This window comes from Phascolarctos cinereus, unplaced genomic scaffold (assembly GCF_003287225.1).
Source record: "Phascolarctos cinereus isolate Bilbo 61053 unplaced genomic scaffold, phaCin_HiC Scaffold_9;HRSCAF=440, whole genome shotgun sequence".
Lineage (NCBI taxonomy): Eukaryota > Metazoa > Chordata > Mammalia > Diprotodontia > Phascolarctidae > Phascolarctos > Phascolarctos cinereus.
Genome location: NW_027556402.1, coordinates 87,600,610 through 87,615,678, shown reverse-complemented (window position 1 = coordinate 87,615,678; position 15,069 = coordinate 87,600,610). Strand labels below are relative to the sequence as shown.

Genomic DNA, 15,069 nt, shown 5'->3' with positions numbered 1-15,069 from the left:
AGTTACAAAAATTCACTGAGGAGAAGAACTCCTTAAAAAGTAAAACGGGCCAGATGGAAAAGGAGGTGCAAAATCCAATGGAAGAAAACAATTTGTTAAAAATTGGAGTTGGGCAAGTGGAAGCTAATTATGCTATTAGACATCAAGAATCAGTCAAACAGAAAGAAAGGAAAAATAGAAGGAAATGTCAAATACCTCATTAGTAAAACAACTGACCTGGAAAACAGATCTAGGAGAGACAATTTTAAAATTATTGGTCTGCCTGAAAACCATGATGAAAAAAAGAGCCTGGACAACATGTTTCAGGAAATCATCAAAGAAACCTTCCCTGGGGTCCTAGAATCAGAGGGAAAAATAGTCATCAAAAGAATCCATCAATCACCTCTTAGAAGAGATCCCAAATTGAAAATGCCAGGGAATATTGTAGCCAAATTCCAGAATTATCAGGTCAAGAGTAAAATCCTGCAAGCCGCCAGGAAGAAACAATTTAAATATCATGGAGCCAGGATTATGCAGGACTTTGCAACTTCTACATTAAAAGATCTGAGGTGTTGGAATATGATATTCTGTAAGGCAAAGGAGCTTGGATTACAACCAATGATCAACTACCCAGCAAAATTGAGCATAGTCTTTCAGGGGAGGAAATGAAATAGGGGACTTTCAGACTTTCCTGATGAAAAGACCAGAGCTCAATGGAAAATTTGATCTTCAAATTCAAGACTCAAGAGTGGTGTAAAAAGATGAATAGAAAAGGAAAAAAAAATCATTATTCAGTAAGGTCAAACTGTTTACATCCCCACAGGGGAAGGTGATAGGTATAACTCTTGAGCACTGTACCTTTATTACAACATTTAGAAGGGATATACATAGACAGAGGTTGTGGGTATAAATTGACTTTGATGTGATGATTAAAAAAACCTAAGTGGTGAAAAGGGATTGTAATGGGAGAAGAGGAAAGGAGGAGGCAGAAAAGGGTAAATTACATCACATGAAAAGACACAAAGACATGTTACAGTAAAGGGAAAGAAGGGAGGGAGATGAGCATTGTTTGGACTCTACTGTCATTGAATTTGGCACAAGGAGGGAATAAGATTCAGGTATAGAAATCTAATTTGCTGTGTAGGCAGTAGGAGGAGAAAGGGGAAAGAAAAAGGATGAGGGATAGAAAGGGAAGATTGAGGGAGACAGTGGTCAAAAGCAAAACACTTGTGAAGAGGGAAAGGGAGAAAGGAGAAAGAAAAACATAACCAAGAGGTGGGGTGGAGAGAAAGACATGACTAGCAATCGTAACTGTGAATGTGAATGGGATGAACTCTCCCATAAAATGGAAATGAATAGCAAAATGGATTAAAAACTGTAACCCTACAATATTTTGTTTACAAGAAACACATTTGAAACAGAGGAATACAGATAGGGTAAAGGGAAAAGGCAAGAGTAGAATATATTATGCTTCAGCTGAAGTAGAAAAAGCAGGGGTAGGAATCCTGATCTCAGACAAAGCAAAAGCAAAAATAGATTGAATTAAAAGAAATAAGGAAGAAAACTACATCCTAGTGCTAAAAGGCACTGTCGAAAATGAAGTAATAGCATTACTAAACATATGTACAGCAAGTAGTATAGCATCAGAATTCTTAGAGGAGAAGTTAAGGGAGTGAAAGGAAGAAACAGGTACCAAAACTATACTAGTGGGGGACCTCAACCTCTCCTTCTCTGAACTAAATAAATCTAACCACTAAGTAAAGAAGGAATAAGTTTAAGGAAGTGAATAGAATTTTAGAAAAGTTAGATATGGTAGACCTCTTGGGAGAAAATTGAATGGGGATAGAAGAGAATATATCTTTTTATTGGCAGTTCATGGAACTTATACAAAAATTGACCATGTACTAGGGCATAAAAACCTCACAGTCCAATGCAGAAAGGCAGAAATATTAAATGTATCCTTTTCAAATCATGATGCAATAAGAATTATATGTAATAAAGGGCCATGGAAAGATAGACTAAAAAATTATTCGAAATTAAATAATCTAATCCTAAAGAATGAGTGAGTCAAACAACAAATCATGTAAACAATAACTTCATCCAAGAAAATCACAGTAATGGGACAACATACCAAAACTTAATGTGAAAGCAGTGCTTATAGGGCAGCTAGGTGGCCCTGAAATCAGGAGAACATGAGTTCAAATCTGGCCTCAGACCAGACACTTGACACGTACTAGCTGTGTGACCCTGGGCAGTTTTGCAGAGAAAAGAATCATGAACAATAAGTTGAGGTGATGTGATTGGGTCAAGTGAATGGTGAAAGGATCTGGGAATGCATTTATACAGTAGGGAAGGAGATACTAAATAGAGAAATTGAAGATTATAATGAGAGAAGGAATGAACAAAGATGTAAATTCTCAAAGCAAATTGGAAGGAGGTGTTGAGAACAAAGGCACAAGGCAAAAAAGACTACACTCTACTCCAAGACTAGAAAATAGGAGAGAATGAGGGATGATGCATGATAACATGTCTTTTTTTTTGTCCCTAAGAAAATATTTACACATGCAAAGTGAATTGAATTCTTTGAAAAAATTATCTAGGTAATTTAATCTCCAACTCCTTCATATTTACCCAAATCCGTCTTGCTTCAACTCTGTTATTCCAAAGAAATATTAGTTTTGGAGGTTTGTACTTGGTATATTAGATTCCTTTAGGAAATCTCTACCATGCAGAAGAAATATTACATCTTATTGAAGGATTATTGATTTATTTTTATGAATCACAAAAAGGTGATTCAAGAACACCAGGGTTCTGCTTTTTTTTGGCCTTACTTTACCATGGTGTATCTTCATCCAATACCCTTCCTAGTTCCCTTACTTAGGCTGCATTTTTCTTCTATGTAACTTTGTGAAAAAATGACTAGGGAAAGTACCTGTGAAAGAAGCATTTGTTAAAAATGAAATGTGATTCACTACCTTTTGTCCTTGTTTTAGAGATGACCACAGCATATACGGTTCCCCAAAGTAGAGAATCTACTTACGATTTGTTTAATAAACATCCACTTAGAACTTGAAAGGATCATAGACAAGATTTGTGCAGACATTGTCATTTTATTTCATTTTCCCTTGAAAATATAAAAAATATTGCTACAAAAGGACAATGAGAAATTTAGTAACTACTTACATATACGTTGGTTTTCCCACCTCTATAGCTTTGAGGGAGCATGTTGAGAGCTAGTCTTGAAGCCAGGAAAACCTGGGTTCAAGTCCACCTCTAGCACATACTGGCTGTGTAACCCTGAGCAAATCACTTAACTTTCCAATGTTCTAAACAGTTCTCAAAATTATCTAAGACTCCTTCTGATGTCTCTTCTGATTAATGTCTTCTGTGTATTTTTTGAAATGTTTCCTTGACTCTCTCTCTCTTTCTCTTTCCCTCTCTCTCTGATCCTTCCTTCCTTCCTTCCTTCCTTCCTTCCTTCCTTCCTTCCTTCCTTCCTTCCTTCCTTCCTTCCTTCATTCCTTCCTATTTTCCTTCTTTTTTCTCCTCCCTACCTCCCAAATCCTCCATTGTTACAAATACAAATCTTCAAGTTAAACAGATCAACATATTGGCTGAGTCTGAAAGCATAATTCTCATTCTGTACCTTTAAACTATCACATCTCTTTTGAGAGCTAAGAAGTTTGCTCTTCATCAGTCTTCTGAAATCATTACTGGTCAGTGAATTGATTAGACCTCTGAGGTTTTTCAATGTTGTTTTCTTTCACATTATTGTTTTCACCAAACGGTTCATTTCAGTGGCTGGAGAGCTTAAGTGACTTGCTCAGAATTTCACTATTATAAGTGCTACAATTTAAAACCAGGCTCTATGATTCCATATATGTCAATCTTTCCACTTCAACTGTTCTGTTGGGGTAGAATGATATAGTTTTATTGTTGCGATGGTATTACTATGATAATTCTGCTTTAATCAGGCTAATGCCAAAGTGTGTTTGCATTTCCAAGCTCACAATGCCTGAGAAACAGGTCATTGTAGCCTAGAAGTATCTTAAGGTTTAGAGAAAACTAAAAGTTTTAAAAGATTTAAAGTGTGCCATCAATTACACACAAAATAAGCAGGATTTGAGAATTTTTGACTTTGGAAACATTATGTTTACTCTGTGTGTGTGTGTGTGTGTGTGTGTGTGTGATCATAGTAGGTTTGCTGTAAGAGTTATTTGTCTTAGTTGCTATTAAAATTAGTTTTCATTCCCTGGGTACTTGCTGATAAAAGACCCTTAAACCATGTGGGGTACCAGCTTGAAGGACCCTTTAAAACATGTTGAGTGCCAGCAGACTGAACCTGGTATATGAAAATTTTCTAGGAATAATTTGCCTATTATACATATACACATGTATATATATGTACATGTATACACAGACATATATATCTATACATACATATTGATATATACACTCATATACATGTGCATATATATGCATATATGTGTATATGTACTCATGATTTTTTATGTGAATGCATACTTATAAATGTAAGCAGATTTTGTAAATGCATTTTTAAAACTCCTATTTCTACAAATTTTATTTAAAGAGTTTTTTCCCCCCTAAGCAGTATTGCTCTTTTTCTTCTGATACCAAGAGACCATTTTGCCTTAATTTCAAAGAATTCAGCTTTGGGGAAATCCAGTCCATTCTCTTTGGTTTGGTGGATGTTCTTCATCATTACAGAGTTTATTCTTAGACTACTGTTAATTTTAGATATAATGTTTTTATTGAATTACACTCAATGGTTATTTAGCGTCGAAACTGGAGGTAGTAAGAGAAAAGATATATTTCCTGTTTGGAAGCACATTGTTTTCATAAATAAGACCTCAGCCACTCCCTATTTCTCCAGGAATTACTATTATTTAATAATTATCAAATGTCTTCAGAGCCTTAAAGACTTCTTGGGAATGTGATGAGTCTCAACACTGTGTTAATTTCACCTTAAATATCTTCTATTTAATTCTGTAGATGTTTTGTTAATCAGAATGAATATTTTTTTCTGTCTATAGTATAGTTAATAATTTTTGTGTTTGGTATTTTTTCATTATTATGATTACATTGGGCACAATTCAAAGGTAGGCTTTCTACCTCTGGTCCTGCGCTTTATATTTTCAATGTCATCTTTTTTTTAAAAAAAACTCAAAATTTTTGAGATTATTTCTAATTCATCGAGGTTCTGATGAGACAAGGAAAGTTCACCTGCTTGGGTGCTGTCGCTATGTAATTTGAAAATATTGCAGCTTTGATTATAGTGTCAGGAAAGCAGTCTTATATTTTCCTCTTCCAAATCACACTTGCAATATCTGCAGATAAAAAACAACCTGCTGAGTGAAGGTCAAAAAGATGATCTAGTGACATACAGGGGTCCCACTTGATAATGATGATAACTGCTATTCAAGAGAGTTTAGGGCTCAGCAATCCAATTAAGGCATATTCAGACCGTACCTCTTGGTTAAACTAGTCAGTCATGATTTGTCTATTGAGTATTTTCTTGCAAAGTCCTGGAGTCTTGCAAAGTCACTCAAAACAGGCAGCCATAGAGATGCATTTAACTGAAAATTGCAGAAAGAACTGTTCTCTGACCACAATGCTAACTAGAAACGGGACAGCTTCAGAAAGGAGAGAGTTATTAGGCATGCCCCAATTAGTTATATGTTTGGCAGGAAATTAGTCACAAATAGAAATTTCAAAAATGCAGACTTTTGAAGCATCTATCTTTGTGAGTCTTCAAATATTCTTAGTTGTTTTGTGATTATTTGAAACTTTTGGGTCAGGATAGGGATTTCATGTTTGATGATATTTTGAAATTTTTTTCTTAAATACTTATTAAAATTTTGCTTCATTTGTTGTTTTTATAGTCACAGTTATAGACTTTTTATAGTTGACAAGGACTTTAGAAATATAGTTCATTACCCTGTTCCTTTTCAATGAATGAATGAAAAAAAGCATTTATTAAATGCTTATTATGTGCCAAGGTAGGAACTAGGGTACAAATACAAAAATACAGTCACTGCCCTCAGGGAGTTTATATTCTAATGGGAGAGACAACACACAAAGGAGATTGCTAGCCAAGGGAGGGCACTTTGTTCCAAAAAATTAGAGATATAAGAACAGAGACAAAGTTGATTGAGTAAGGCATATGGTTCCAGAACTAGAGGGAAGGGTGGTGGCTGAGGGAATTGAGGAGGAAGAAAGTAAGAGTAGGGGAGAGGAAGATAGCCAGAGAGTCAGGAGTGAAGTGAAACATATCTGGACTTTTCCTGAAAATGGAGCCCCTTCCAAAGCCCCCCTTTTGTAGAAGGCTAGGAATTGTCTTTCTTTTTCTTATTTGTATCCCAAGTGCTTAACACGGTGTCTGACAACCACCTAATAGATGTGTATCATCTATTGACAAGGCAGCTATCAATCAGGAGAACAGAGAGAACCTCAGGAATGGTGAAAAGAGATACTGTAGAGGAGGAGATAAAATAATTTAAGACAAGGCTGTCAGAGGCAGAGCCAAAAAGGCCAAGAAATGGGAGGGACTTGCTTGAGCTCTCCCCTAACCCCCTCCAAATATCTTTTAAAAATTACTCTAAACAAATTTTAGAGCAACAGAACACACAAAAAGACAGAGTGAAACAAATTTCCAACCCAAGACAACTTGGAGATCGACAGGAAAGTCAGTTGCATCAGAGTGAGATGGGAGCACAGTCCAGCATGGGCCACACCAGTGCAGACCTGGCCCCAGCAAACCTGGAGTAGGCCTTGGGGCAACTGAATCACTGGGAACAGTAATGCTTTCCAGACCTCTCAGCCCACAGATGACCAAGACAACTTAGAAGGTTTAGCAGGAAATGTCTGTCACACCTGGGTGAGAGTGGAGCACAGTCCAGCCCATGCTGTACCAGCCTGGACCACAGCAAACAAGGAGCAATCCTTGGGAGTGACTGAACAGTAGCAGCAAGGGCAGTGGCTGCTTTCAGAGCTCTCAGCCTACAAGCAGTAAAGGGAGCAAACAACTGGTCAGGAGATTACAGGGGTCTTTTTGCTAGCCCTGAGGCAGGACTCTGTTGCTTTGCCTGTGCTCAGGTCTGGGTTGCAGTCCTGGGTTGCAGTCCAAGGGTAAGGAGGAGAACTAGCATAGCAGAGCTTGCAGCTGCAGGGGAACATGGTCACTGGTCCCAGTTCCAGGACAGAAAAGAGTGCTTGTGATTACTCACAGACCAGAGCACAGGCTGGGATGGGAGTAAACACCTCTCCTTACATCCTACTACCTTGGAAGAACTGAAAACAGTATCTCTGAGAACAGCTGATCAAAACCCCTGAAGCTTGGGACATTTAGCCTTCCACCCTAGAAGCAGAGCCCTACTTTAACAAGCAGTTAAAATTCTAGTAATAAGCTATTAAAATGAGCAAACAACAGAAAAGATCTCTGAGTATAGAAAATTATTATGTTGACAAGGAAGATCAAAATACACATTCAGAAGAAGACAACAAAGTCAAAGTTCCTACATCCAAAGCCTCCAAGAGAAATATAAATTGGTCTCAGTCCACGGAAGAGCTTAAAAAGAATTTTCAAAATCAAGTAAGAGAAGCAGAGGAAAGTTTGGGAAGAGAAGTGAGAGTAATGCAAGAAAATCATGAAAAGCACGTCAACAGCTTGGCAAAGGAAACACACACACGCACGCAAAATACTGAAGAAAATAACACTTTAAAAAGCAGACTACTCCAAATGGCAAAAGGGGTCCAAAAAGCCAATGAGGAGAAAAAATACCTTAAAAAGCAGAATTGGCCAAATGGAAAAGGATGGTTAAAAGCTCACTGAAGAAATTAAAATGAAAGAATGGAGCAAATGGAAGCTGACGACTTTATGCAAAATCAATAAACAATAAAACAAAACCAAAAGGATGAAAAAATAGAAGACAATGTGAAATATCTCACTGGAAAAGCAACTAACCTGGAAAATAAATTCAGGAGAGATAATTTAAAAATTATTGGTCTACCTGAAAGCCATGATTAAAAAAAAAAAGAACCTAGACATCACTTTTCAAGAAATTATCAAGTAAAATTGCCCTGATAACTTAGATCCAGAGGCTAAAATAGAAATTGAAAGAATGCACTAATCATCTGAAAATGATGCCAAAACGAAAACTTCCAGGGCTATTATTATAGCCAAATTTCTGAGTTCCAAGGTCATGAAGAAACTATCGCAAGCATTCAGAAAGAAACAATTCAAGTGTGGTGGAGCCATAATCAGAATAACACAAGATTTAGCAACTTCTACATTGAAGGATCTGAGTACTTAGAATATGATATTCTAGAGAGCAGCATACCAGGATATTCCAGGAGCCAGGATTACAACCCAGAAAAACTGATAGTCCTTCGGGGGGGGAAAAATGGACATTCAGTGAGATAGAGGACTTCATTCTTGATAAAAAGATCAGAGCTGAATAGAAAATTTAACTTTCAAATACAAGGCTCAAGAGAAGCATAAAAAGGTAAACAGGAAAGGGAAATCATAAAGGACTTAATAAGTTTAAATTGTTTACATTCCCATGGGAATGATATTTGTAACTCATAAGACTTTTCTCATTATTAGGGTAGTTAGAATGGGTATAATTAGAAGGACAGAGGGCACAGGTGTAAATTGAATATGAAGGGATGATATCTAAAAAATAAAATTAAGGGGTGAGAGAAGAATGTACTGGGAGAAAGAGAGAGGTAGAATGGGGTAAATTATCTCACATAAAAGAGGCAAGACAAAGCTTTTATGGTAGAGGCGAAGAGGGTGAAGGTGAGTGAGTGAAGCTAACTCTCGTCATAATTGGCTCAAAGAGAATGTAACATACACACTGAATTGGGTGTAGAAATCTATCTTACCCTATAGGAAAGTAGGAGGGAAAGAGGGTAAGGGGGGGGTGATAGAAGGGAGGGCAGATTGGAGGAGGGGTGGTCAGAAGCAAAACACTTTTAAGGAGGGACAGGGTGAAGGAGAGAAAGAATAGAATAAATGGGGGTGGAAGGAATAGGATAGAAGGGAATACAGTTAGCAGTAGTAACTGAAAAAAATTTTGAAGTTTCTTGAATAAAGACCTCATTTCTCAAACTTACAGAGAATTGAGTCAAATTTATAAAAATAAGAGCCATTTGATTAGATGAGTCATATTGATAAATGATGAAATGATATGAGTTTTCAGATGAAGTGATCAAAGCTATCTATAGCCATATGAAAAAGTACTCTTAACTCACTATTGATTGGAGAAATGCAAATTAAAACAATGCTGTATTACTACCTCTTTCTTGCCTGTTTGATTGAGTAATAGGACAGAAAGGGTAAATGACAAATGTTGATGGGAAAGTGGGAAAAATGAAACTTTAATGCACTGTTGGTGGAGTTGTGAACTAATTCACCATTCTGTAGCAGTTTGAAACTATGCCCAAAAGGCTATAAAACCAGGCATACCCTTTGACCTAGCAAAACCATTACTTGGTCTATATCCCAAAAGAGATAAAAAAACAAAAAGGAAAAGGACCTACATGTATAAAAATTTTTATAGCAACTCTTTTTGGGAGGTAAAAATTTAAAAAGTGAGGGAATGTCCATCAATTGGGGAATGGCTGAACAAATTGTGGTATGTGATTATGATAGAATACTATTGTACTATAAGAAATGATGAGTAGGATGCTCTCAGAAAAACCTGGGAAGACATGCATGGGCTGATGCAAAGTGAAATGTACTGTGTACAAACTAACAGCAATATTTTAAGAGGATCAGCTGTGAATGACTTAGCTATTCTCAGTAATACGACTATCCAAGACAACTCTGAAGGACTTAATGAAGAAAAAATGTTCTCCACTCCCAGATAAAGAACTCATGGTGCCTGAATACATATTGAAGCATACATTTTTTTACATCATTTTTCTTAATTTTTTTTGTCTATGATTTCTTTCACAACATGGCTATTGTAGATATGTTTTGCATGACTACACATGTTTAACCTATATTGAATTGTTTGCCTTCTTGATGAGGAAGGGTGAGGAGGGAGGAAGAGAGAACATTTGGAATTCAGAGTTTTAAAAACAAATGTTAAAAATTGTTTTTATATGTAACTGAAGAAAAATAAAATACTAGATAAATACAAAAATAAACTCAAGATAAACTTCAGCTTAGTATTAAGAATAACTTGACTGTCAGTATGCTAAAATATGAGCATGGGTCTTCAGGAGAAGTATGGTATCTACCTTTCTGAGAATTGCCAAGAAACAAGTTGTCTTTTCCCAAAGGTTTAAACATTAATCTGACAGATGTTCTCTTGAGATATCTTCAGCTCTGTTTCTGAGACCCCTTGAATACCCTAGAGCTTTCAAAATTAAGGTACTTTATTTTTAACCAATCATGTTTTACCTAATCTTTGTCAAAAAGAAACTCAGTATTGAATACTTAAGAACACAAAAACAGAAACAAAAATTAAAATAAAAAGACAGCTGTCAAAATTACATTGAAACAGGGGCCACTCAACCATTTCTAAGAATTCCTGTGGGGCACATATTGACTAAGAGAGCCACTTATTAGTGTTATCTGTGTTCAATGATATTTTAATTCATTTTGTTAAACATTTCCCAAATGAATATTAATCAGGTTCCTTCACTCTCAGGAGTGTTGTAGTCTTTGTGTTTCATACTTTTGGTTTAAGAGATTATTTATTCCAAATCTCTCATTTCACAAGTGAAGAAACTGAGACCCAGAGAAGTTTAGTGATTTGCTCAATATCACTAAGCTAGTTAGTGCCACAGCTCAGATTCCACAGCTGAGACCAGAGCCCTGGACTTTAATTTCCAGAACAGCATTTTTTTACACTGTGCAATGGTTTAAAATGGTCCCTGTTATTTTGTTCAAGGCTCAGCTATTCTGTATCTTAGCTTCCTTATCTGTAAAAACTGGAATATTAAAAGTGCTTATCTGAGAGACACTGAAGGATGGTCACTACGTCCCAAAAAACCATTTTCATGGTGTATAATCTTGTTGACAATAGCAGCAGGAAATTTTCATGTTTTGAGTTAGTTCCCTTCTCTGTCCCCCACATACAACCAGTTAAGTTTTAATCTGTCTTTGTTCTACCCAGTAACATTTTGGAGCAGTGAAAACAATTTGCTGTTATTCTAGTGATTGGGACATGGTCCTGACTGGATTGCCTCATTCTCCTATGCTGACAGTCTAAGACTTAGAAAAGATTATTCCCATCCATTAATTCCAAGAAAATGTCCAATACAGGATAATCATGTGGTAATGTGCTTTTATATGTGATGTTGTCAAGGTTATCACTTTTTAATGTTTCCTAGTTGATCTGTAGCAGTGATCTCCAAACTCTTCTGATTGTGCACTCCTCTCAGCAAAAAAAAAAAAATCTTTGCATGTGAACCCCCAGTATTTTTTTATTTACTTTTAAAAATAAATTTATATATATATATATATATATATATATATATATATATATATATACATATATGTATGTATGTATCTAGGATACTAATAATTGTAATATAAAATTTTGTGTAACATTACATAATTATATAATTAGAATGTCCATTAAATATAAATTTTTAAAAGTTCAAAATAAGGATGAAACAATCCTACAGGCAATAGGGAGCCACTAGATTTAGCTGAAAATGACAGTCATATGATCATTTAGTTGCTAGCTATGTAGGGAAGAGTTTGGATTGGGGAAAGAGTTGAGGTAGAGAAGCCAATTTAGGTATTTATATAGCTCAAGGGAGAGGTGGTGAAGGTCTGAGCTAGGGTGGTTGCTATGTGAGTAGAGAGAATGAGACAGATAGTTGAAATGTTATTGAAACAGAATCAACAAGACTTGGCAGTCATTTGAGTGTGAGTCTGTAGGTTGAGGGAAAGTTGGTAGACTAATATTATAGAGTTTGTGAAAAGCTGGATGACTGAGGTTGAGTACCCTCACATTAATAGGGAAATACAAAAGTTGGGTGAATTTTAGGGAAGATAACATAATGATTATCTGAGATTTTGATCGTTATCTAGACATGTCCATTCATCTTGTGTAACTCATTTGGCCCAATCCAAAACAAAAAGGAAGAAAGTGAGCTTTTAGTCACCAGTTACTTCCCTGTAGTGCAAAGCCTGCTATGTATGAGATCCCTGTTGTAGCTAAGAGGTATTTCAGAGGCAGGGATTTAAGACAGAATTTTTCTAATGACACCAGCATAGTTGCTTTGAGTAAGGGTTAGTTTGGGTTATCACTGCCCTGAGGGGAAAGTGCCAGGCTCGGATAGGAAGGGGTTGGCAGCTTGCCCAGTACTTAGAGGGGCATAGTTTTGAAGGATAAGGAATGCTGTGGTTGTCATGCCCCACAATTGACTATCACAGCAAAAATGGAATGGCCCTGTCTTACCACTCTCTGATTGGTTCAGTACACATCTTTTGGCATCAGGCCATGGCTGTTCATTTTGAAGATCACTGCTCTCTAGCTTATCTGTGTACTTTCTAAAGTGTGGTGCCCAGATCTGAGCGCAGCATACTATATGTGGTCAGATTAAGGTAGATTATACCACCAATATCATTTAGATCCTGTGCCTAAAATTTCACTAGCTCTTTGGAACTAGCATATCACACTATTAATGCAATGGAGTCTAGCCACAGGGTGATATAACCATATGAAAGGTGAGAAAGGTGAACCAGTGGATGTGTCTATGGGAGAGCCCAAGTTCCTGGAGTTGGATTTCCTGGAGTAGGCAACTTGAGGAAGAGGGAGGATCAAAGTGAGTATAGACTCTTCATTCAGCTAGTACAATTGAATACCTGTTTTGTCTTACTGATAAGTGTCCATTACTAGTACCTGAAGTCAGTGATGACAAAACTCTATCAGTTTTGTAACTGAGTGGTACAGTTTTCAGACTCCAAATAGTTTCTCTGATAACAGGGAAAGAGATCATTTGGGAGGGCAGAGGAATGTACATCAGAGTAAGAAGGGATGTGTAACACTTTTTCCCAAGGTTGTTAATATCAGATAAAATAAATGATGTGAAAATACTTAGTAATCTTATTCTCAAAAAAATTATCATACTTGTGATTTCATCAGTGTATGGATGGCAAATTTTTGCTTTCCAGTGAATGGTGTTAAAAGGGTGCCCAGGACACTGAGATTTTAAGTCTTAGAGTAATATTAAAGGTGGGTATCAGAGTTGGGAGTTAAACTTAGGTCTTCCCAACTCTGAAGCCAGTTCTCTATCTGCTCTGCCACACTGTCTCTCCATCCATCTTAGTGCTGCATATGTGTAAAGAGAAGCTATTACTTTGATCCATATGATGAGAGTAAGTATAGGTCCTTGTGCTGAATTTGAAAAATGTTGATCTGATTTGAACAGTTTGTGGAATGCTTTGTGAAATGTTTCCATGCAGAAAGCCTTTATGAGAATAATTAATAATTAACATCATAACCTGGCTTTATGGTTGTCCCCTATACAGCATTAAGATATTGTTGATACTTTGATGGGTCCAGATTCTCTCAATTGGAGGATTCTCTCCACCAAAAGCATATCATAACGCTTCCATGCCTTAAACCTCATTGACCCATTTGTCACACTCCAATATTGCCTTTGTAGAATGGCAGAAGCACTTGGGGCTGGGGACCATTTTAAATTTTTCTCAAGTCGTGAATTGTCCCTGGACTTCATCCTTGAGGGGCCAGAATTCTGATGAAGAGCTTCTCTAATCTGACCACATGGAAAGCACATGATAAATTACTGAGACTGTATTTGCAGCCTTAATAGCTTGCTTGATAGTACTGCTGGACATTTGGTTCCATTGGCATAGCCAGAGGACCTTCCCAGGGTCATCTCTGCACCAAAATGAAGTATTAGAATTAAGGAAGAACTTTAACAATCACCCAGTACATCTATGTATGAAAATTTTATTAGCTGAAAGCATAATAGCACAAATAAAGGAAAGTGATCCTACAAAGGAAATTACTTTTATTTTTAAAAATCATTCCTTCTTATAATTCTTAATACCAAAGAACATATCTGTAATGACGTTTAATTGAATTAACAATTTGACAGAAAAACAGAAAGAAGACACTTCTGCCCTCATCCTGGGGTGTATGGAATAGTCTTCATTTACCTTATCTTATTTCTTTCAGCCTGTGGAGAAACACTTCAGGAGTCTACTGGCAACTTTTCTTCTCCGGGATTTCCAAATGGCTATCCTTCCTATACACATTGTATATGGAGAATTTCTGTGACTCCAGGGGAAAAGGTATTTTTTACAAAAAAAAAACCAAATATTTTATTTCAGTTACTTATAAAGTAGCACACATGGTTTTTAGAAAGTGAATTTGTTTTAGTTTTTTTTTTTTTTTTGTAGACTCTACCAAAGTGAGAGACTGAAGGCCTCTGGAAAATCATAGTAGAATTCATTAAGACACTATGACCAAGGTATTATTTAGTAGTAAATGCAATTTATGATCTTTCAGTGCCTCATATTCTCTCAGTTATTCAGTTACTATTTAAATACCTAGTATGTGTAAAGCTTTGTACTTACAGAGAAAGAATTGCAGAGAGCACAGTCTCTGTATAATTTAGTTTGAAGACGACAGTACTTTCCAAAATGTTAGCAGTACTTGATTATTTGGGCAGTTACCTGGTACAGTGGATAGAGCACTCGGTTTGGAATCAGGAAGACTCATTTTCATGAATTCAAATCTGGCTTCAGACACTTACTAGCTGTGTAACCCTAGGCAAGTCACTCTACCATGTTTACCTCAGTTTCCACATCTGTAAAACAAGCTAGAGAAGGCAAATGGCAAACCACTCCAATATCTTTGCCAGGAAAACTCTATATGGAGTCATAAAGGGTCAGATGTGACTGAAGCAATTAAACAATAACAAAAAATTAGATTATTTCCCTGACAGGAATGGGAAAAAAAAAAGAACCTTTATCTCTTTGCTGTGCTTTAATTGTCCTCTTTGGACACCAATCAGTGGTTATTTTCTTCATGTACACTTTATTATTTCAGTGGATTTGTATCCTTCTAGATA

General features: G+C 36.4%; 1 protein-coding gene across 2 annotated transcripts in view; it reads left to right on the top strand.

Moving 5' to 3' along the window:
• Window positions 1-15,069, top strand: part of TLL1 (tolloid like 1) — a 327,523-nt gene that overhangs the window by 198,943 nt on the left and 113,511 nt on the right. For both annotated transcript variants that reach the window (XM_020976340.2, XM_020976342.2), the window contains exon 10: window positions 14,172-14,287. In XM_020976340.2, coding sequence (XP_020831999.1) covers window positions 14,172-14,287 — 116 coding nt within the window. The remainder of the gene's footprint in view (window positions 1-14,171; window positions 14,288-15,069) is intronic.